The sequence below is a fragment of the Balaenoptera ricei genome, chromosome 15 (assembly GCF_028023285.1).
Source record: "Balaenoptera ricei isolate mBalRic1 chromosome 15, mBalRic1.hap2, whole genome shotgun sequence".
Classification (NCBI taxonomy): domain Eukaryota; kingdom Metazoa; phylum Chordata; class Mammalia; order Artiodactyla; family Balaenopteridae; genus Balaenoptera; species Balaenoptera ricei.
This window is the reverse complement of record NC_082653.1, coordinates 51,585,645-51,607,785: the sequence shown is the minus strand read 5'-3', so window position 1 is coordinate 51,607,785 and position 22,141 is coordinate 51,585,645. Positions and strand designations below refer to the sequence as shown.

Genomic DNA, 22,141 nt, shown 5'->3' with positions numbered 1-22,141 from the left:
AAGAACCGCATCTGGCTGGGGGATATCCCTGTACGGGACAAACCAATTTTGCTGCACTTCCCAGTTTTGATTGCCACCCAGTTCTGTAAATTCCCTGCATTAGAACCAACCCTTATGAGGTAAACCTTTTGAGTTTAGGACCATTTTGTAGTTGTCAGTTGCTTTTTGGTCAGAGAGCTTGTTAGAAGGTTTGCTCACATTGTGCAAATGTTTCTGGAATGGTTCCTTTCTTGCTGTTTATATGTTTATTTTTTAAAAAATTGATAGGAAAGTTATTTGTGTAGCACTTTTAAAGTTTAGGAAATCAAGGTTTTGTTTTGGTTGCCTTTTTTTTTTTTCACAAGTTTCCTAATGGTGTTATGAACAGATGTCTTCATTTTGAAATATGTAGAATAGGAAAACACGGAAAGTACAAGTCAGATTGTACATTCATATAACTGGCAGAGATTGGTAGAGGGAGGTCTTGCTTTTTTCCTGTGGGCCGTTTGAGGAGGAGAAGAGCCTATCCATTCCCACCTGGAGGTGAGGTGGTGGCGCTGTGCCCCAGGGCCTCTTGGAAAGAGCAGCTTGTTCAGCTTCTGTTAGATCCTGGTCTGATCTGGGGGAGGCGCTGTAGGCTTCATCCCCTGACCCTCTGAAGGGAGGTGGTTCTCCAGGTATGGTCCCTTTTAAAGACAACTTTCACGCTGCTGCACAGGGAGACCCATGTGAATCTGTTCTTCGTTTTCAAAAATGCTTAGGTCAGGGAGTAAACTTTTGACCTATGGTGATCATCTTAAAAGCTTTATATATTTCCTGAAAGGTTTTTAATTGAACACCAGATAGTTAAATAGGGTTGTTGTTAAGGCAGCCTGGAGCCTGTGGAAATAATGTAGCCAGCTCCACTTTGGTTAAGATGGTATTATACTTCTGTGAAGTTTTAAAAGTGCATTATTTAATTGCATCTTGAGCTACTGTTTCCTGCAAATGGGTCTGCAGAAGAGAGATATTTTTGTCTAGCTAAGGCCTGGCCTCCGGTCCCTCATTTCCGTGGCCATGTCAGTTACCTCTCTGGACCTTAAGTCCTGAGTTGCCCCCAGGGGCCACTGCTGAGACCCTGGTGCAGGGATCCAGTCACCTAGCATGTCTGACCCCATTCCAGAGTCCAGGATGGGGGACTATTTGGACTATTTGGCAGTATTCACTGGTGAAGCTTTTTTTTTTTTTTTTTTGGCTGCACCGCATGGCATGTGGGATCTTAGTTCTCCCATGAGGGATCGAACCTGCACCCACTGCAGTAGAAGCATAGATTCTTAACCACTGGGCTGCCAGGGAAGTCCCCTCACTGGTGATGCTTTTAATGCATGAAAAGAAAGCATATATATTTTTTTAATTAATTAATTAATTTTATTTTTGGCTGCGTTCGGTCTTCGTTGCTGCGTGAGGGCTTTCTTTAGTTGCAGAGAGCGGGGGCTACTCTTTGTTGTGGTGCGTGGGCTTCTCATTTTGGTGGCTTCTCTTGTTGTGGAGCATGGGCTCTAGATGCGCGGGCTTCAGTAGTTGTGGCATGCAGTCTCAGTAGTTGTGGCTCGTGGGCTCTAGAGCGCAGGCTCAGTAGTTGTGGTGCACGGGCTTAGTTGCTCCCCAGCATATGGGATCTTCCCAGACCAGGGCTCGAACCCGTGTCCTTTGCATTGGCAGGCATATTCTTAACCACTGTGCCAGAAAGAAAGCATATTTGAACAGCTGTTTTGGGTTCTGGAGTCTGAATGTCCTGGTATGGATTTGGCCCCATTGCTGGACATCCAGGGTGGGGTCCAGTTCCTATGGAATGAAGAGTGCTGCAGTGGACACCTACCTGTGGATGGTCATTTTAAGCTAGACTCAAATATTAAATATTACAATTATTTATTGCAAAAACATTAACATGGGGAATTCCCTGGCGGTCCAGTGGTTAGGACTCCTGGCTTTCACTGCCGAGGGCCCAGGTTCAATCCCTGGTGGGGGAAATAAGATCCCACAAGCCACATGGTGCAGCCAAAAAAAAAAAAAAAAAAAAAAATTAACATATAGCCCAAATAGCATGCAGGTTAGCAGGTTATCATTGAGAAGAAGAATGGGACTAAGATGGTTGTTTGATACTGTTTTGGGTGCATCCTGTGTACATGTACACACAGTATGAAAGTACACGTGTCTTATTAAAGATTTTGTTTGTGACTTTTAGTGAGCACATGAGATGACTTGCTTCAGCCCCATAGGAAGTGTTTGACAGGCCAGACATCTCCCCTGAGAATCTCTCCTTAGTAATTACCACTCATTCCATGGGAGATAGACTTTCCCAGAGTTTGTCCTGTTGAATTACATATTCTAGCTCATTCAGGGTTGCCATGGAATCTGTAAATAGATACTACTTTTCAGAGCGGGGTAAGGGCTTTCCTTTTATTTCAGTTCATTGGTTCTTGAAATGCCTATTTTGGGCATATGTACTAGCAACCTGTTATTGTAAATCATGAATATGTATCAGAGACCAAAGACCCTTCAGCCAATATCAGGTGACATAAGCATCCAAGTTCTTGGAGCTTGATGGGGGCGCTGTGGGGCTGAGCCGTGGGCGGGAGGGTGGGATCCCCAAGAGGCAACCCCTGATGTCAACTCCTGTCCTAGGCAGGTGGTCATTCTCCCCCCTTGCTGTCACCTCTCCTCCTGGGGCCCCCTCCCCTTCTGTCACCCCCTTTCATTTGCGGGCACTCTCCTCCCCCGCTGTCACACCCCCGCTGTCACCCCTTTTCATTGGTGGGTAGTCCGTCAGCCTTCCCCTCTCGCTGTCACCCTCCTTCCAGTGACCCCTCCCCATCTGTCACCTCCACCCCCTGTGAGTACTCCAGCTGTCATCTCTGGGTAGCCCCCTCATCTCCTCCTCCCCATGGGCACCCCCTCTGTCACCCCTTTTCCTCCGTGGGCAGTCACCCTCCCCCTCTCTCTGTCACCCCTCCTTCCGTGGCCCCTCCCCGTCCGCCACATCCCCCCACCCCCCCCACTCCCGCTGTCACCCTCCGCCGGCGGGCACCCTATGGCCGGGAAGGCCCCTCAGTGCTAGCGCCCCAGGTCCTCCCTTTCGCGGCGCCCTTTGTTCTGGCGGGCACGCCCCTTCCCCGGCGCGGGCCTCGATTGGCCGACAAGGTCACGTGAGCCCCGCCCCGCCCCCGTGGGAACTGGCCTCCCCGCGACGCGGCTGGACCGCCTGGGTCTGCAGCTCGCTGCGCGCCCTCTGTAGTCGGCCAAGAGCGAGTCGGCCGAGCGGGCGCTGCCTCCGAGCTTGAGGGCGGGCCCACCCCACAGGGCCCACCCCACAGGGCCCACCCCACAGCGTCGCTGTTCCCACCCGTGCGGATCCGTCGCAGGTATTTCTCAGGCTGGGATTTTGAAGAAAGCGACGCTCGCTTGCCGGAGCGAAGCTTGGCCGGAGGTTTGTCGCGGTCCAGCCACATCCTGAAAGCTGCTCTGAGAGAGGCAGTGGGTGTGGACAGCCCCAGCCCCACAGCTAGTCCTGTTCGCTGCGCAGGACCGTAGACCGTCAGGGCGGGTCTTCCCACCTGGAACCTAGGTGTGCTTCCCCTCCCAGGAGACCATGTGTCCGTTTTGTGCTTGTAAATGCATGTCAGGTGCGTTTACAGAGGTAGGTTCTGACGCATAAAAAGCAAAGGCCCTTCCAGGGGTCTGAGGGGCCCCTCCAGGGGAACATTTTCATTGGCAGACAATACAAGCAGTCCCCAACTATACGGAGTACAAAGTGACCATCCTCTTTCCTGATAACCCTCTTTCTGCCACAAGCAGGCAGTCCCTGGAGGCGGCCCTCCAGACCCCACATTTTATAGGTTTTCTTGGTTTTAATAAGAAGTGAGCCTGCCCCATTACTGTGCTATAACTTTCCAGATTGGCTCTAGAGATCTGCCTTGTTGTTGGTAGGGCTCCCTACCATGTTTTCACCTGGCAGGCCCGGCATGTCTCCCCACAGCTCCCTCCCTCCTCACTGCACGTTGCCTGGGACCTCCCACCCGTGAATCTGGGCACTGCGGGAGCTTGCTGATGTACAGAAACTTTTCTACATGCCCAAGTCTTGGTGTGCCTGCTGTGTCATACTTGTCCTTAGTCTGACTTGTCTGTTGAGAGATGCTCCTGCAATGTTTAATTTTAAAAAGTCAGGTGTCCTAGGACCTAAGGCTTAGGTGAAAGTCCGTTCACTTCAGGATGGTTATAAACTGTTGCTGTTTAAACTGACCATATAAGTGAACTCTGCTTGGGCATTTGGGGTGAGGTGAAAGCCAAGGGCAGGCCACGTTAGAACATAATATTTAGGAGTCACGGAGCTACTTAACAGTCTAGAGGAAGACACAGGCTTTACAAATCAGCCAACCTACGGAAATGAATTACAATTAGGTGACTGAGTTGGACCTGTCAGAGACCAGTAGGTAGAAGAAGCAGAAGAACGTGAGAGTGATTGTAGCATTTCAGGCCCCCCTGCTTTGATTGAAGGGCCGGGGATGAGGAGGTGACTGGGAGGGAGCGCCTGGCACAGGGAGCTCTGGTGCTCCTTGGAGGCGAGTGGGGAGACGGCCTCGGCAGAGACAGGTTTCTCGGAGAGGGTGGCAGCTTTTTGGGCATAGAGGAGGGAGGTGGACTTGTTGCCGAGCTGATGGTCCATATTAGGGATTAATGAGGGGTCGCTGGCCTGGCTCGAGAGTCCAGGGCAGCCCTTGGAAGCCAGAGGCTGGGGGTGCTGGGCTGAATGGATGGATGTGTGGTCCACATGGGGTTAACTGGCAACCCCCCCACCCCTAGTGTCAGAGAAGACGGGGACACTCAAGCTTCTCCCCACAAGCCCCACCTTTTCGCCATCCCCAGTTGTCTGTGGCACACAGGTCTTCCTTTTCCCATTTTTCTGCTGCCACTCATTTTCCATATCTGCTGCTCGGTTCTGGTCCAGTTCACACCTCAGTTATTTCTGTGCTGTATTCTGGTCCCCACCTATGCCTGAACTCCCTGAGGACTAGGAGAGAATCATGTTGTACTTGAGTGTCCGTCTCAGCCCAGTGGTTCTCCCAGTGCGGCCCCCAGATCAGCAGCAGCAGCATCACCTGGGAACTTGCCAGCAGTTTCTACCCAAGGTTCCTGCCGAGATCAGATGGTCTGGGGTTAGCAGACCATCCAGGTGGTTGTGATGCGCTCCAGCCTGGCTTGCTGACCAACGTTGATGTATAGTGGAACTGAGTTTGTGGGTCTACCTTTGTTTTGGGTGAGTTGCGGGAAGGAAGGGGATGATTTCTGGCTCTCCTGGAGACACAGGCAGCAGCCTCGAGCCCCTGCCGTGTTCCTCTTTACCCCTCCCTCCTAGTTTCAGTGGTTCCAGAGCATCATGGCAGACCTGTGTCTGGCATGTACTGGTGCATCACACCATCCATGGAGCCTTGTTTTAATTACACTGATTGGGTCACTAATTGTCATGGATGGTTTTGAGAACCACGGGTGCCACCCTGAATTTGACGGGCTGTGGAACCGAATCACATTACAGGTGCTGCAGGGCTGTCAGTGGCCCCCGGGATGGATGAGTGAACTCCTGTGGCGAGGAAGCATCTGCACGCGGTATTGGGCTGACCCCTGGGGTTCCCCCCAGCCTCTTCCCCGCGTCTACATTCTGCCATTGTGTTTTCTCTAAGGTTTTCCCTTTTGCCTCTTAGATGTTCTTAGGTGAAGCCATTTTCTTTTCATTAAATGTCCTCCAATATTTTAATCTTAGCTTATGCTTTGAAGTCATGTAATAATCAGAGGTGACATGCCCCTAATGAAATAATAGTGCCTGTTCGGTGCTCAGTGCTGGCGAGAGGGGGAACCTTGGCCGGGCTCTGGTTGCCACAATGATGGTACTGGCAAGGAAACGAAATGATGCTTAGAGCTGACCTGAGGGACCATTAGGGAACATGGGGAAATGGGGGAGGTGTCGCCCACCACATTCACTCCCCGGAGCTGTGGGGGTGCATGCAGCCTTTGCCACACCCTGCAGTTAGCGCATCGGCGATGCCTGTGGTCCGTGTGGTCCTGCTTCAGCACGGCTATGCGGACTGGGTTCCGTAGATAAACCAACAGGCAGTGCCTTGGCTCTGATGTGCTGGTCCCCCTCTCCCCAGACTCTGGAATTCTCTTGCTTTAACTTATAGTAGATTGTGAGTGTTTCTGAAGATTGGAACTGTTTTTGCAAAATGGCCATTTTCCTATTAAAGTCATTTTATTTTATTTTTTATTGTAGTAAAACATACATAACATTAAATTTATCATCTTAGCTTTTTTAAGTGTACAGTTTAGTGGAGTTAAGTCTATTTGCAGTGTTGTGCAGCCATCACCACCATCCACCTCCAGAACTTTTCCATCTTCAAACTGAAACTCTGTCCCCATGAAACAATAGCTCCTCCTTCCATAATTTTTGATACAAGCAGACGTATCTGTATTCTTGTTCCCCTCCCCCACCTTCCGATGTAAACCATAGGGTGCTACACTCCCTTTTCTTTTAAAATAAATTTATTTATTTATTTATTTAATTTTATTTTTGGCTGTGTTAGGTCTTTGTTGCTGTGCGCAGGCTTTCTCTAGTTGCGGCGAGCAAAGACTACTCTTTGTTGTGGTGCGCGGGCTTCTTATTGCGGTGGCTTCTCTTGTTGCGGAGCACAGGCTCTAGGCGCATGGGCTTCAGTAGTTGTGGCTCATGGGCTCTAGAGCGCAGGCTCAGTAGTTGTGGCGCACGGGCTTAGTTGTTCCACAGCATGTGGGATCTTCCCGGACCAGGGCTCAAACCCATGTCCCTTGCATTGACAGGCGGATTCTTAACCACTGTGACACCAGGGAAGTCCTGCACTCTGTCTTCTTAGTGCTTTTCCCTCACGGTACCACCTGGCGCCCCCTCCAAAGCCATCCACACAGACTGCCCATTCCTCCAAGCCGCGCTGAGCTCCCTTGAAGTTTATCCCACAACTCGGTTGTCTCCCGCCTTTAGTGATTACGAACAAAACATCTTTTTATCTCTGTGTGCCAGTCTGTCTTTGGGGATTGCTGGGACGGAGGGTAATGGCACCTGTCCTCTTGGTGCCTGTCACTTGGCGTTCTTGCCAGCAGCAGTGTTGCTTTACCATAGCCCTGCTCCTGGGGTTTTGCCCGGGAACATGTGGGCCTCCAGGTGCATTTCTCTCATCAGAAGCAAGATGAGTGCCTCTCAGTGGTGGAGACCCTTTGCATTTTCTCTTTTGTAAGTTCCTTGTTTATTTCTCTAGCCCATTGTTCTGTGAGTTCCTGGCCTCTCTATTTCTACACCTTCTTTGTTAGTGATATTAGTCTATATATTAATGTGAAAAGTGGGAGGGGTTCCTTGTTCTAGAGCAGGTTCCTTGGTGTGGCAGAGACTGCTCCATGACAGCCTCACCTCTTTGGGGACCCAGAGACTGAGTTACACACCAGTGCTTGTGAGGAGATGCACAGGAGCTCTTGGAGGAGCTTAAAACGTAAGATGTAACTCTGTAGTGAGGGATTTTAATCAAGGCTGCATCAAAACCTAAGTAGATATTTGACCATTTCACTCATACGTCCTGAAAATGTTCCTTGGAACTTATCTTTGAGAACACGAAGGAGACAGCTCCTATTTGGGCACAGAGAGCACTGTCTGCACAGGCAGTGTTTCCTTTTTCTTGTCTGTATGTAATACAGTCATAATTCTTTAAGTTTTTTTCTTTTCTCTTTTCACAAGGTGGGGACCAGCTTGTCTCGTAAACTGCTTTCCCCATCTTCCGCTTTTCCTTTTTCTCACGGATCTTTGGTGATTGGCAACAACAGCTGGGATTGCCCCAGAAGTGTTTGTGCAGGGTTAATTGGAGGAATTGCCTCATTTTCAGTTCCCGCCACTCACAAGAGAGTGTGGTCATCCCCCCCACCTCGTGCCCATGTGAGGGACCCGAGGGGCTGGCTGTGTTTTGTCCTCTTGAACTGGGTGCTGTCACTCAGGTGTCGGCTTGTGAAATGCCACAGGCCATCCAGGTATGACCTGTGACACGCTTCCCTATAAGTGTGGTGTTGAAATTTCAACACATAGAGACCATCTCTCTCTCTCTCTTCTCTGTCTCCAATGGGCTTTGTTTAAAGTTGTGATAACATCCATAAAGTTTGCCATTTTAACCATCTTTTAAATTAATTAATTAATTTATTTATTTTTGGCTGCGTTGCGTCTTCGTTGCTGCGTGCGGGCTTTCACTAGTTCTGGCGAGTGGGGGCTTCTCACTGCGGTGACTTCTCTTGTTGCGGAGCATGGGCTCTAGGCATGTAGGCTTCAGTAGTTGTGGCACATGGGCTCAGTGGTTGTGGCTCACGGGCTCTAGAGCGCAGGCTCAGTAGTTGTGGTGCACTTAACCATTTTTAAATGTGCGATTCAGTGGCATTAATTACATTCACAGTGTTGTACAACCATGACCGCCATCTATTTCCAGATTCTTCCTCCCAGACAGAAATTCTGTCCCATTACACAGTCACTCCCCCTCTGCCTCCCCCAGCCCCTGGCACCCACCCTCTACTTTCCTTTTTTTTTGTTTTGTTTTCTTTATTCTATTTATTATAGTCACATGTTTAATACATATTTATTGACAATAAAAATGAGAAAATGCTTAGTATAATTTTTTTCAAACAACTTCTTTGAAACAGTAATATATTATTCTCTGTTTCATCAGCATGCTATAAGAAGATTTAGGTAGTACATGATATATATTTTTTTTCTCTTTTTTTCTTCCTTTTTTTTTTTAACATCTTTATTAGAGTATAATTGCTTTACAATGGTGTGTCAGTTTCTGCTTTATAACAAAGTGAATCACTTATACATATACATATGTCCCCATAGCTCTTCCCTCTTGCATCTCCCTCCCTCCCACCCTCCCTATCCTACCCCCACCCTCTACTTTCTGTTGCTATGAATTTGACTGCTTTAGGGACCTCATGGGAATGGACCCACACAGTATTTGTCCTTTTGTGTCTGGCTTCTTTCACTTAACAGAATGTTTTCAAGGTTCATCCCTGTTGTAGCCTGTATCAGTGCTCATTCCACTGTCTGGATGGACCATGTTTTGTTCATCCATCCATCAGTTGGTGGACACTCGGGTTATTTCCAGCTTTAAGCTCTTGTGACTCGTGCTGCTGTAATTGTGGGGGCACATGTATCTTTGAGACCCCAGCTCTTCCGGGAGTGCATCTGGATCTTCTGGGCCCACAGTATTTGCCTTTTGCTTGGTTGGCTCCGGGGGACCCGGGAACTTGCCAGGGCATGGCGTCCTCTCTGTCCCACTCTTATGGCCTGCACACCCGGGGTGTTCCATAAGGTCTGGGGTGAGCTGTCCGAACTCTGAGCCTCTGTTTCTTCATCTTACCAGACGGGGGTTTAGACTGGTTGGTCCCTAAGTCGTTTTTTCTTTTACTTTTGGTCTTGTCCATCCATCTGTGCTCTGCATGGGGAGCCCCCCACCCCCACAGGTGCTCCCAGCACCCAGGTCCACGGCCTGCCAGGCAGCGAGGTGGGAGTGGACCTTTCCCAAGCCCCACACAGTGCTCCCCATCCATCTCTGGGAGTGATGGCCTTGTTTTTAGATCTGGGGACTTGCAGCTATGGCTCTGCCTCGGCCTTGGGCCACTCCGGGGCTGCTCAGAGTCCTTTGTGTATCCCCTCCCATTCTTCTGTGTCTCTGGCTCTTGTCTGGAGGGACTGACCTTAAGGCGGGCTCAGTTCCCTGCCCCATGTCTGCTGGAACCGTCCATGCCACCTCTGCCACTGCCACCTCCCTGCAGCGGGAGCCCTCACCCTAACCCTAACCCTTGCTGCTCAGGGAGCCGCGTGTGGCTCTCCCTGGGAGTGCGTGGCTCCGGGCCTTTGTGTGGCCTGTGGGATGCTGCCCCATCCGTGCCTCCCCCCAGCTGCTTCTCCCCAGCCTGTCTCCCCCAGCGTCCTCCTCCAGCCCTTCCAGGCTCCTCCACCTCCCTTGAGGGGTCCCTGAAAGCACCTGGACGGGGGACGGGAGAGGCCGCCAGCCCCTTACTTGATGGGGGAGCTTTGTTTTCCACTTTATTCAAAAGATTATGAAGGGTGATTTTCGGGTAACTTGGGTGTTGTATTTTTCTCCCATGTGTAATTGAGGGATTTGTGGGGGTCTGAGTGCCGTGGGGGAGGGTCTGGAGCAGGGACGGGTGCTCTGTCCAGTGCTGTTCATCCTCCGACTAGAGCAGGTGTTTGGGAAAAGGAGACAAGAACCAGCTGCCGGGAGCAGGTTGACACCGTGGTGGCCCCAGGGCCCAGACGGTGCGTGTCGTCTTCTGCTTCCCAGATGTCCGTACCTGCACCGGACGACCGGGGACACAGAGCGCAAGTATCACCTGCGCTACTACAAGACGGGCACGTGCATCCATGAGACGGATGCCCGGGGCCACTGCGTGAAGAACGGACTGCACTGTGCCTTCGCGCACGGCCCCCTGGACCTGCGGCCGCCTGTGTGTGACATCAGGTGAGTGGCCGTCCTGCCGGGAGCCGCTCTCCTCCCTGTGTTTCAGGCATTGCTTGCCTCAAGCAGCTCTTTCTGGGCCTTGATTTTACTCCTAACGAGAAAGCGACCCTTCTTCTCCCTCCTGACCCGGACCCGGGGGAGCTTGTGGCGTCTCGCACGCTCAGCTCTGAGGCTCTTGGGATTTGGGCCAAGACTGTCATCCCGGGACGGGGGCCCCAAGGCCGTGGGCTGCACGTCCTGAACCCTCACGTAGGCGGCTTCGTAAGATGACAGAAGCCGGTGGCTGTCTCACCGTCAGAGGCTTCGGACAGGCTGCAGCACCGTGACCACGTGCCGTTTGGTTGCAGGGAGCTGCAGGCCCAGGAAGCCCTGCAGAACGGCCAGCTCAGTGCTGGGGATGGCGTCCCTGACCTGCAACCTGGGGTCTTGGCCAGCCAGGCCCTGATGGAGAAGATCCTGGGCGAGGACCCCCGGTGGCAAGGTAACCCCGCAGCCGCTGCTGGGGCGGGGGGCTCGTCCCTGTCTGTAAAGTGCCCGCACGGTGGACCTCGTCGCCCCCTTTACAGGTCAGGAGGGGAGACCGAGGCTCCATTCGAGCACATCACCCTCAGCCCCTCCAGCAGCCTGTCTGGTCCCCAGGCTGCTCTGGGGGAGGGGCCTGTACGGCTGGCGCAGCTCCTGCCAGGTGTCTGGTCCCAGAGCCAGCCTGGTCCCCAGCAGTCTCCACAGATGATGGCTATGGGCAGTGAGGTTTGTTTAATTGTAAAATACCCATAATGTAAATTTGCCATTTTAACCATCCGAAAGTCACAGGTCCATGGCATTTGGTGCACCACAGTGTTGTGCAACCATCAACTCTGTCTGGTTCCAGAACATTTCCATCACCTCGGACAGAAACCCGTGCCCATCAGCAGTCTCCCCTCCCCAGCCCTGGCATCCACTAGCCTGGCTATGTCTCCGTGGAGCTGCCTGTTTGGATGTTTCCCGAGGGTGGTGTGGTTTTAAGAGAACCCCCCTCGGTAATGCCGTGTCTCCTTGGACCGGCTTTGCTCTCACGCGCGTAAATGCTTCAAGGCCACGCTTACTTAAGTGGTGAATTCCCTACAAGGGTCTTTCCCCCGCCCGCTGAATCCTATGCCACCCTGGGCCCAGGGACGAATTAACAAAAGTGGCTGCACAGGCCTTCCTGATGCCCGGGCCTCAGGCCTGGCCCAGCAGGAGCGCTGAGGAGCCTGGCCTTCCATCGCGCCTGCGGTGTGGGGGGCCTGGACCCACAGCATATATGGGGGTCCCAGTGTCGCCATGTCCCTCTGGGGAGAGGCTTGCACAGAGGGAGGGCTGCGCCCACAGCTCCCTGCCTCGGGGCTTGTCCTTCTCGTGTCGCAGCCCCTCGGTCTCCCTGGTCCTGGACCACAGGCTCCACCTGTGAGCTCTGGCTGGTGGTGCAGGTGGGGGTACAAGGTCCTCTCTTGTCACTGTCAGGCGGGCTGAGCTTGAGGAAGGAAAGTGGGAGGAGGTGCTGGGTCGGGTCTGGCCGGATAACTAACCCTCAGCACCCGTGGTTTGGATTTTTAGTTAGTAGATTTTATTTTTTAGGGAAGTTTTCGGTTAACAGAAAAATTGCACATCGTGAACGTCTTGTGTTGATGAGGTAACATTTGTTACAATTGACAACCAATATTGATACATGATTATTAACTAACGGCACAGTTTACCCCTGCATTGTGCATTCTCTGGGTTTGGGCAAATGTATAAAGACACGGATCCTCCATTATGATGTCATGCAGGTAGTGTCACTGCTCTAAGATCCTCTGTGCTCCACTGCTGGTGACCACTGATCTTTCGCCCCATTGTTTTGTCATACAGTTGGGATCACACAGTGTGTAGCCTTTGCACTTAGTGCTGTGCATTCAGGGTTCCCTGTGTCTCTTTGGGGCTTGGTAGCGCCTTTCTTCTTTTTTTCTTCTCATATTATGTTAGCACCTTTCTTCTTATTGCTGAATAATTCTCCACGTCTGGGTGGACCGTTCATCCGTCACCCCCTAAAGGGCGTTCCGGAGCCCCTGTGACTCATGGGCACTGCCACGCCTCTCACTTCTTTGTGGTTCATGCCACTCAGCGCAGGACCTTGTGTCTGTTGGAGGTCCTCTGTCAATGCTTGTGAACAAGTGTCTTACAATTTTTATTTTCTTAAAATCGTCTTTTCTGTTTAAACTCCTTTTGTCCTCTCTGTGCCCTGCTGTGTGGTTCACTTCCCTTGTCATTTTGTCAGTTATTTGGAACTGAGTTTGGTGTGTGGGGGGGTGGTGCCATTAAATGTGGGTGTGGAAGTGTGTCCTGGGCGTGGCGCTGCGGCTGCCGGGGTTGGCTGGGCAACACACCCTCCCTCCGCCACTGTCTTCCCCTCCATGCCTTGAGGGTCAGCCCTGCTGGGCAAGTGTAATTAAAAACAATGGCGTTTGTAAAAAAAAAAAAAAAAAAAAAAAAAAATGGGGAAGGTCAATTATTAACCAACCCAAGAATGGGTATGATTTTCAAGAATCTCCGTTCATCCATTACTGCTTTTAAATGACCCCTGGTGGTTTTTTTGTTTATTTTTCCTTTGAGATAAAATTCAGGTAACATGAAATTAACTACTTAAAACATAAACTTTATTTTTTTAGAGCAGTTTTAGGTTCCACATTGTGGAAAGTTCAGGGAGGCCTCACATATCTGGTACCTCCATACACACGGCAGCCCCCCTGCAGTGGGATGTTTGTCACAGCTGAGAGCCTGCATTGACATGTCAGCATCGCCCAGCACCCATCATTTACCTTGGGGTTAAAATGAGCCATTTTATTTATTTTTATTTATTTATTTTTAAAATTTGTATGGTACTTTATTGGGTGTAAAATGAGCCATTTTAAAGTGTATTTCGGAGGTTTTTAGTATGTTCACAGTGTTGTGCACCCATCACTTTTATCTGGTTCTAAAACTCTATCTAGTCTCCCCAAAGAAGCCCCGGCCCCTGATACCCACTAATCTACTTCCTGTCTATGGATTTGCCTGTTCCGGATGTTTCCTATAAGTAGAATCATACAACATGTGCCTTCTGTGTCTGCTTCTCTCACTGAGCATTGTGCGTTCAGATCGTTAAAGTCTCATCCACGTCGTAGCGCGTCAGTGCTTCACTCCACCACATGGATGGGCCACATGGCGTTTACCCATCATCTGCCGATGGACAGCTTTTGGCTGTGTGGCTGCCGTGAGCACACGTGTGCACGTTTCCGTGTGGACCCCTGTTTTTCAGATACCAACTTTGTGCTAGGCAGCTACAAGACAGAGCAGTGCCCCAAGCCGCCGCGCCTGTGCCGCCAGGGCTACGCATGCCCGCACTTCCACAACAGCAGGGACCGGCGGCGGGACCCCCGGAGGTTCCAGTACAGGTGAGCCTGGGCCACAGGCGCCGCAGGGCCCTGGCCAACTTCTCTGGTGTGGGCCCAGCCCGGCGGTCTCCTCTGTTCACACTCACGTCGGCTCGAGGCTCTAGTTTAGGCAGCCACCCCTCTGCTCCCTTCACTCTCCCCGGAGGCCCCGGTGTCCAGCCAGCCGGCAGGTGCGGTCAGGGCGTGGCTCCTCCATTTCCCCCCCCCCGACCCCCGGCCTCCCTCCTGTGACCTGTGTGCCCCTGCCAGCAAGAGCGCCTGCTGGCAAGGAAGTGGCCCTTGCGAGGCTGAGAGTCCCGGTGCCCACAGCCTGACTTCACCCTCTCCGGAGGACTGATGTCCTCGGGGTGGTGGGTTTGGGCCTCACCTGCTGTCATGCACCTGGCAGTCCTGGTCTCTTCCTAGGCCGTCTCCTCCTCACTCCAGCTGCCCTCACCTTGGTGCCCAGCTTAGCCTCGGGTTTGCCAACTTGCTGGATGGACCCGGCACTTGGCGGGGTGGGGGACTGGGGACACGGAACCCCAGGGGTGCCTGGGCACCTTGGCCCTCACCTCGCTCCTCCCTTGGGTCCCGAGCTCTGTGTAGAGCTTGTTCTTGGAGCAAAGAGCCTCTCTCTAATAATTTGATGCCACCTCACCTGCCTGAGAGCCCTCACTTTCAGATAGAGAAAGTTGTTTTTATGACAGTCACTGTTCTGAGTAGTTTGAGTTGAGGGACAGAGAACCTTTGGCTTTTAGTCACCCGATGTCATCTTGAGAAGATGAAGTGAATTTACTGCGTATCAAAGGGATAGAAAATCGTAAAAAATAAAAGCTTTATTTCCCACAGATGATAATTTTTAAAATAAATCCAATACAATAAAGCTGCCAGGAAGTACCTGAAGATTAGAGGGTATTGGTTAGGGTTTTCATATTGTAGGACCAAAGTCTCAGGTTCAATTTTGAAACAGTCTCACGGGGAGACAGAGTGTGGTCCCCTTGTGGGCTGGGCGGGGGCTGGGCCTGGTCTTCTCCTGCTGCAGGAGGCCTGGCTGCGTCTCCGAGGTGCTTGTCACAGTGGCATCAGTGGCTCTGACTCAGAATCACTTCACATTTTGTGGAAAATGAAAACGGGCTCCCGAATGCTTTCTGGGTTCCACCAGGCACCTGCACTGCTTTTTTTTGGCCGCGCTCTGCAGCATGTGGGATCTTAGTTCCCTGACCAGGGATCGAACCCACTCCCCCTGCAGTGGAAGCGCAGAGTCCTAACCACTGGACGGCCAGGGAAATCCCCGCCCTGCTTTTTTTTTTGCCTGTCCTGGTGAGGAAAGGGCCAGTGCTTCCGGGGCTGGCACCCATGTCCCCTGGTGGTGCACGTGTTCTCAGCACTGTGCGGACAGCCTGATGCCCCAGGGCACGTGGGGAGGACATCCATCCTCTGCTGACTCCTCCTTGTCCCCCAGGTCCACCCCCTGCCCCAGCGTGAAGCACGGTGACGAGTGGGGCGAGCCCTCCAGGTGCGAGAGCGGGGACAGCTGTCAGTACTGCCACTCGCGCACAGAGCAGCAGTTCCACCCCGAGGTACGGGAGCATCCCCGGTCCAGGGACAGGCTCAAAGGACTCGCAGGGCTCAACACCTATGGTTCTTTACACGGAAAGAATGCGATTAAAATCAGCAAAGGATCAAGGCCACAGGGGCGGGTCCTGGGGAGACCAGGCACGCACTGTGGACGGTGTGTCCTCCTAGCCACCATGTGTGGCCGTATTTGTGGCCATACTCACAGTGCTGCCAGCTGGGAAGTCACCCAAGCCTTGGCATCTAGGGTTTTTACTGGGGGTCGGTCAGCAGACGTGGCTGACCTCAGTCTCTGGCCCCTGCAGAGGCTGAGCCAATGCTGGGTGGCCCAGGCCCACCTTAAGTCACTATGTGGCATGGCCCAGGGCCCCAGGTAAACAGAGACCCGACCAGGCAGGACATTCCAGGGGCTCAAACGTCACCTCCCTGAGCTGAGCCCGTCAAAGCCAGTCCTTCCTTTGGGGCATGTGGGTGTGGACAGGGAAGCCATGGAGTTAACCCTTTGCTGCACACTCGGATTTGTATTAAAAACGAACAAGCACACAAGGCCCCTGAGCCAACGGGAGAGCATCAGAGCACTGGGACCAGGAGGGTCAGGGCCAGGCTGGGAGCAGGCTCTGCGGTGAAGGAGCGCCCAGCTGTGCCCACTGGGGCACCTGGGCTCCAGGGAGGGGTGGGCTCCTGGTCTGAAAGGCTGTGGTGTTTTGTTTCTTAAAAGTTTCTTCTGTCTAGAGATTCAGTGCTTCAAAGCGTGCATAAAACAACACTTAGACTCCTGATATTTGTAGTTCTGAATTGGAGACCTTTTGAAATTGCTTTTGTTGGTGACCCTTAAAATTTCAGTGCAGGTGCTCAGGGGATGGTCAAAGAGCCACGGGGAATGAGCAGCGTTTCGGGCAGGGAAGGGGGCGGGTGGCAGCGCCCATGAGGGTGTCTGGGGCCTAGAGGCCGCTGTCCCTCCTGGGCAGGCTGTGCTGCGGGGCCACACCCTAGTGAAGCAGCCTTGGGTCTGGCCATGGAGTGGACGCATGTGGTCACTTAACAGGCATTTCTTGCGCACCTGCTGTATACCAGGCACTGAACCAGGTGCATCTTTCAGGAAATGCCAAGTGGACAAACTGACCTGATATGTGATTTCAAGGACAGGCGCTGCAGGAGCAGCCTCAGGCCCACACGGTTTCCCAGGCTGACTGGCCCTGCGCAGACAGGGCGTCCCGGGACTGCTGGGAGGAGTGGGGACGGGGAGTGCGGTGTCCACATCCCTCTTTTTCAGGATACCCCCTTGTGATTACCAGCTCTGGGCCTCCAGCTGGAAGGAGGAGGCCAGACCCAGCCAGCTCTGGGCCTCCCACAGAAACAGGTTTCCAGTCCAGCCTCTCTATTTGCTGTTTTATTTTCATTTCCTAGATCTACAAGTCTACCAAGTGCAACGACATGCGACAGACCGGGCACTGCCCTCGGGGCCCCTTCTGTGCTTTTGCACACGTGGAGAGTGAGTACCTTGGTGCACCCGGAGCAGGCAGGGCTCAGCCTCGGTCGGGGGCGGCTGGGAGGGTCGGCGGGGCTCTGGGCTTCATGGGGCTCAGCATGGCCCTGCCTCTGGGCACCCCAGGGCCGTGAGTGTAGTAATTTTGATGGCCAGGTGAGCCCATAAAAAGTCCCCAAAGGCAGAAACCGTGACGGGAAATGCACAGACACGGCCCTTCCTCCAGTGTTCCTGAGAGCTTCCTCTTAAAGCTTTTTGATTTGGGTTTCCTGTTCTTATGAGCATAGTTGCAAATTCTGATTTTACTGTTTTTTATTTTAATGGGGAGGGTGGCTTTTCCTGTTGAAATTTTCCATTACTTTCTGCTGTTGGAGTCGTTCATGATTTGCTCTGGAAGACGCCAGGGTCCCATGCGGTCAGCTCGGCTCACAGCGGCTCTGGCCGACCCGTTAGAGACTAGCACACGCTTGCCCTCCCTGATCTGTGGGGTCTCTTTAACCAAAGTCTCAGCCAGCAGCCACTCAAAGCCCGCCACCCCCTTTCTTGGCAGAGAGTCTTGGAATGGCCAGTGACTGGGGCTGCCGAGACCTCACCTCCGCCAGCGGCCCCGCGGCCCCAAGCGGGCAGCCCGGACACGTAAGTGGACGGCGTCCCGAGGAGGGTGCCCGCTCTGCTATTTGGTTTGAATCCAGTGTTAGGTACACAGATGGATGTGCTCTCTGGGTGAGATGGTTGGAGGCAGCCTGCCTGCAGGGTTGGCGGCTCCTTATAGAAGAGTCTAGAAGAGTCCTGGCTGAGTCCTGGCCCGGGTGTACTTGCCCAACCTTGCCTTTTGCCAGACACGCACATATTGGCCATGTGCGAGGCACGGTCTCTGGCTGAATGTGAAGAGGGGCCCTGAGTCCAGGGGGACCCCTGAAGGGCAGGAGAGGCGGGTCCCCAACGAGGTGCGAGGGCAGACCCAGGCGTCTCAGTGAGATTTGGGCAGTGAGAGATGGGGGGCCTGGTGGGTTAGGACCCTTGTGCCCATGCAGGTGGAGGGGACAATGGGGGGCTCCATCCTGCGTCCCGTCCATTGCTCTGGCATGGTCGTGGGCATGGTTGTGGGCTCCTTGGCTCTGCCTTACGTCTCTGAGGATGATCCTCTTCCTCGCACATGGTTTTATCTGCCGTGTTGGTGTCATTGAGGAGGTGGCCGCCTGGGATTGGTTCTAGGAAGGAAACTGGAAAAAACTCAGGTGTTTCCCCGCCCTGTCTTTCTTTCCACTTGTTGCTTTTCTGAAAAAAGAGAAGGACAGGCAAGGTGAGGACAGCTGAGGTGGGGTTTGCTTAGAGGAGCCCTGCCAGGCACACAGTTCATCACTGCTCCTTCAGCACGGAGGAGCGTTCGGGACCACCACTCTCTTCCAGTAGCAGAGCCGACGCTTGGCAGAGACAGAAGCTAGTCCCCTCCTCACCTTGGTGGCTCCCAGGGGGTGTGACAGTCGTGGTTTCAGGTGGTGGTCAGAGGGCCACTGGCTTGGCTCCCACTGAGGGCCAGGGTGGATGGATCCTTGGTGTGGCTTGTACCTGAGGAAGCAACAACTAGGGTGTTTGGACAGGGAAGCTGGGACCCTGCAGGAGGCGCCTCCGGCTGCTGGGCGGTGCCAGAACAGTGCGCCCACCCCTGCAGACAGACTCTCAGGGCATCCTTTGTCTTCTGTTAATTATTTTGCAACTTAAAAGTCACCGTGCTAGAACACATAGTGGGTTCCAGGGCTGGGGGAGGGGTGGCAGTGAGAGCTCAGCGGGGAGGGTTCCTCTGCGGATGGAAATGTCGTGGAACTGGATAGAGGTGGGGATCGCACAACATCGTAAATGTGCCAAATGCCACTGAATCCTTCAGTTTAAAAAAATTACTCTTATGTTGTGTGAATTTCGTCGCAATTTTTAAAAAAACTAAAAAAAGTAATGAAGCATCCCGTTCAGGGCTGGCTCTGACTTTCGGGCCCAGGACATGGACGGCCTCAGGGCTGGCCTGGCAACACCATCTTCCTGCATGGTGTTGGGCTCCAGCTGTGTGTTGGGCGACTTTGGCTGAGCGGGAGCCCTGGTTTTGTCTCTCTTAGGTCCCCCGTTGCAGCAGCCCCGCAGGGAGGGCCCGGCAGCCCTGCCAGGTCTGAACGGGAAGATTGTGCAGGGGGGGGCATTGTGCTTGGGGCGGGGGGGGCAAGGTTCTCATTCTCTCCTGGTTGCCCCCTCCATCCTGAGTATATTTGTTTGTGAGGATTGTCACAAGTCCCGAATCCAGCCTTGTGCACAGTGGGTGTTCCCGCTGCTTCCTTTTCAGTGTAGAGAGAGTCTGGGTGAACAGACAAACCATGAACCTCACCACGCATACTTCACCCTGGTGGGGGAGAGATGCCTGGAGTCTCATCACCTGTAGATGTGGTCCTGGGTTTGAGGAGTCTGTCTTGGGTTTGAATCCCTCCTCTACCACTGGGGAGAGGGAAGCGGCTTCCCCACTGCTCGCTCCCGGCTGTGGGGCCCACGTAGCTGTGGGTCAGCTCTCGCTGCCGGCACCCTCTCCTCACTGTGTTGAGAACTGGCCACATCACGTGACCTGCTGGCATCTCTCAACAGAAGCACATAGTGAAATAATAGAAAATATGTATATTGGTCTCTTCTTCCCCCGGTTCCTCACACAGGACTCCAAGACCCTCATAATTCTTTTGTCCCAGTGAGGTGACTCTTGGTGGGCTCCTGGATGGGGCTGGTCACAAGAAAGACCAGGTGTGATTAGAAGCCTGGAACTTTCAGCCCTACCCCCATCCTCTGGGTAGGGGGAAGGGGCTGGAGATTGAGTCAATAATGGATCGTGCCTACGTGATGAGCCTCCATAAAAATCTCTAAAGTATGAGGTTTGGAGAGCATCCAGGTTGGGGAACACATCCATGTGCGGGAGGGTGGCACACCCCAGCTCCACGGGGATAGAAGCTCCTGCACTTGGGACCCCTCTGGACCTTGCCCGGAGTGCCTCTTCACCTGGCTGTGCATTTGTGTCCTTTATCACATCCTCTATTACATAATGAGCCAGTAAACATAGTTATGTGTTTCCTTGAGTTCTGCGAGCCCTTGTACGTGTTTCCTGGAGTTCTGTGAGCTATAGTACAATGGCTTGGGTTCCATTGTAGATGGAACCCAAGGAGGGGGTCATGGAAACCCTGGTTTACAGCTGGTCGGTCAGGTGCACAGGTGACAACTTGGGACTTGGATTGGCGTCTGAGGTGCAGGCGTGTCTCGTGGAACAGCCCTCAGCCTGTGGGGTCTGCGCTGCCTCCGGGTAGCGAGTGTCACAGAGGAGTTTTTCCTCTTCACCAGCCGTGACTTTAGCACAACCTTTCTGCGTGCTGCCTCTCATGTCTGGCTTCAGACTCAGCTGAGTTCCTTTGGTGAGGCAGGGAGCTGGGCTGCTCTCCTGGGTGATGCCCACCCTGCTCCCCGGGTCAGGCTCCCAGCCCCACAGCTGCTTTAGGCAGGGTGCACCTCGATTCGCCCACCTCACAGGTCCTCAGTTACCCTGAGGTGGGGCGCGAGTGTGTCAGTGTAACCGTTTCAGAATGAACAGCAGCGCCTCGTGTGGCCACCACCTCTGCTCGTCCTTATGTGACACAGAACTCACTCAGGTGGGCCTAAGGCCAGGACTGGAAATTGAGGGAGAAGTTAAAATCCTCCAAGAAGTTACTGAGTCCGTTGTACTGCTCGCCGCATGACAGGCCAATAAGTCGAAAGATGAGTTGTTGGGGCAAGGAATAGCAACTTTATCCAGAAAGCCAGCAGACCGGGAGGACAGTGGACTAGTGTCCCAAAGAACCCAGTTAGAATTCAGGCTTGTTTTGTACTAAAAGGGGAGGGGGTATGGTTAGTTGTTGCAAACTTCTTGGAATCCTTTGTTCTCAAAGCTGTCCACATAGGTCTGGTCACATTCCTATAAACCTCCAACAAGATAAATGTTATGCTCTGTTTTGCAACTTTTTATCTCTGTATGAATGGAAAAGTGATAAACCTTTAAAGGTCAGAACTTTGAGAATGGGCTATCCTGTGTATTTCAGGCTATAGGCAACATTCTTTTAGTGATTAACTTGTAGCAAAAGCAATAGAATACAAAGGTTAAAGCAAAAGAAACAGTCCAATATGGAGTCAGATTTGTTCTTCCCTATTACAAAGTTTCCCTTAAAAAGATTCAAGCAAAGTGTTTCAGTGTGAAACATCCAGTCTTCCCCTGGAGGATCACGACATTGGAACTGGGAACTGGCTCGCCCTTCTGCCTGACATTTTCAGCACATGCTCAAATAGATTTTTTTTTTTTAAAACAAATGGCTTTTATTTATTTATGGCTGTGTTGGGTCTTCGTTTCTGTGCGAGGGCTTTCTCTAGTTGCGGCAAGTGGGGGCCACTCTTCATCGCGGTGCGCGGGCCTCTCACTATCGCAGCCTCTCTTGTTGCGGAGCACAGGCTCCAGACGCACAGGCTCAGCAACTGTGGCTCATGGGCCTAGTTGCTCTGCGGCATGTGGGATCTTCCCAGACCAGGGCTCGAACCCGTGTCCCCTGCATTGGAAGGCAGACTCTCAACCACTGCGCCACCAGGGAAGCCTCACTCAAATAGATTTTGAGCATCCAAGAATCATGTGGGATCTGAGGCGCTGGGGTCAGCTCGGGCCGCCTCTGGGCATGGGTTCAGGGGCATGTGGTTTGGTCGTGACCCTAAGGGAATACATCGATTGGGGTGTTTGGAGAAGCTCGGACCTCAGCATGGGTCTTGCTGTCCCAAACGAACCGTTTTCGTTTAAAGTGGGGGTGAGGAATAGAGGACAGCTTCCCTTCCCTATTTTCCTGAATCTCAGTCACCTTTGACAGCAGAACTGAACTTAAGTGAAAGAACTCTGTGCTCTGTCCGGGCAAGCTGCTCTCACCGGCCTCCCTCTTGCCCCATTCCAGAACATTCACGCACAGCTAGGTGCCTGCTCAGCGCACCTGAAAGCTCCTGTGTGATGGTGGGTTGCTGACGTTACAGAGCATGAGCTCCCCTGCCCGCCCAGCACAGGTGCAGGCACAGGAAAGAGTCAGGAGGGACCCTGGACGGGG

General features: G+C 52.8%; 1 protein-coding gene across 6 annotated transcripts in view; it reads left to right on the top strand.

The window, feature by feature from the left end:
• The window catches only part of UNKL (unk like zinc finger), a 45,224-nt gene that overhangs the window by 1,770 nt on the left and 21,313 nt on the right, over positions 1-22,141 (top strand). For all 6 annotated transcript variants that reach the window (XR_009497745.1, XM_059898565.1, XM_059898566.1 and 3 more), the window contains 6 exons: positions 10,374-10,550; positions 10,898-11,031; positions 13,840-13,975; positions 15,417-15,534; positions 16,937-17,021; positions 17,566-17,651. Coding sequence is in view for 5 of the 6 variants with exons in the window: in XM_059898565.1 (XP_059754548.1) it covers positions 10,374-10,550; positions 10,898-11,031; positions 13,840-13,975; positions 15,417-15,534; positions 16,937-17,021; positions 17,566-17,651 (736 nt within the window). In the remaining variant the exon portion in view is untranslated. The remainder of the gene's footprint in view (positions 1-10,373; positions 10,551-10,897; positions 11,032-13,839; positions 13,976-15,416; positions 15,535-16,936; positions 17,022-17,565; positions 17,652-22,141) is intronic.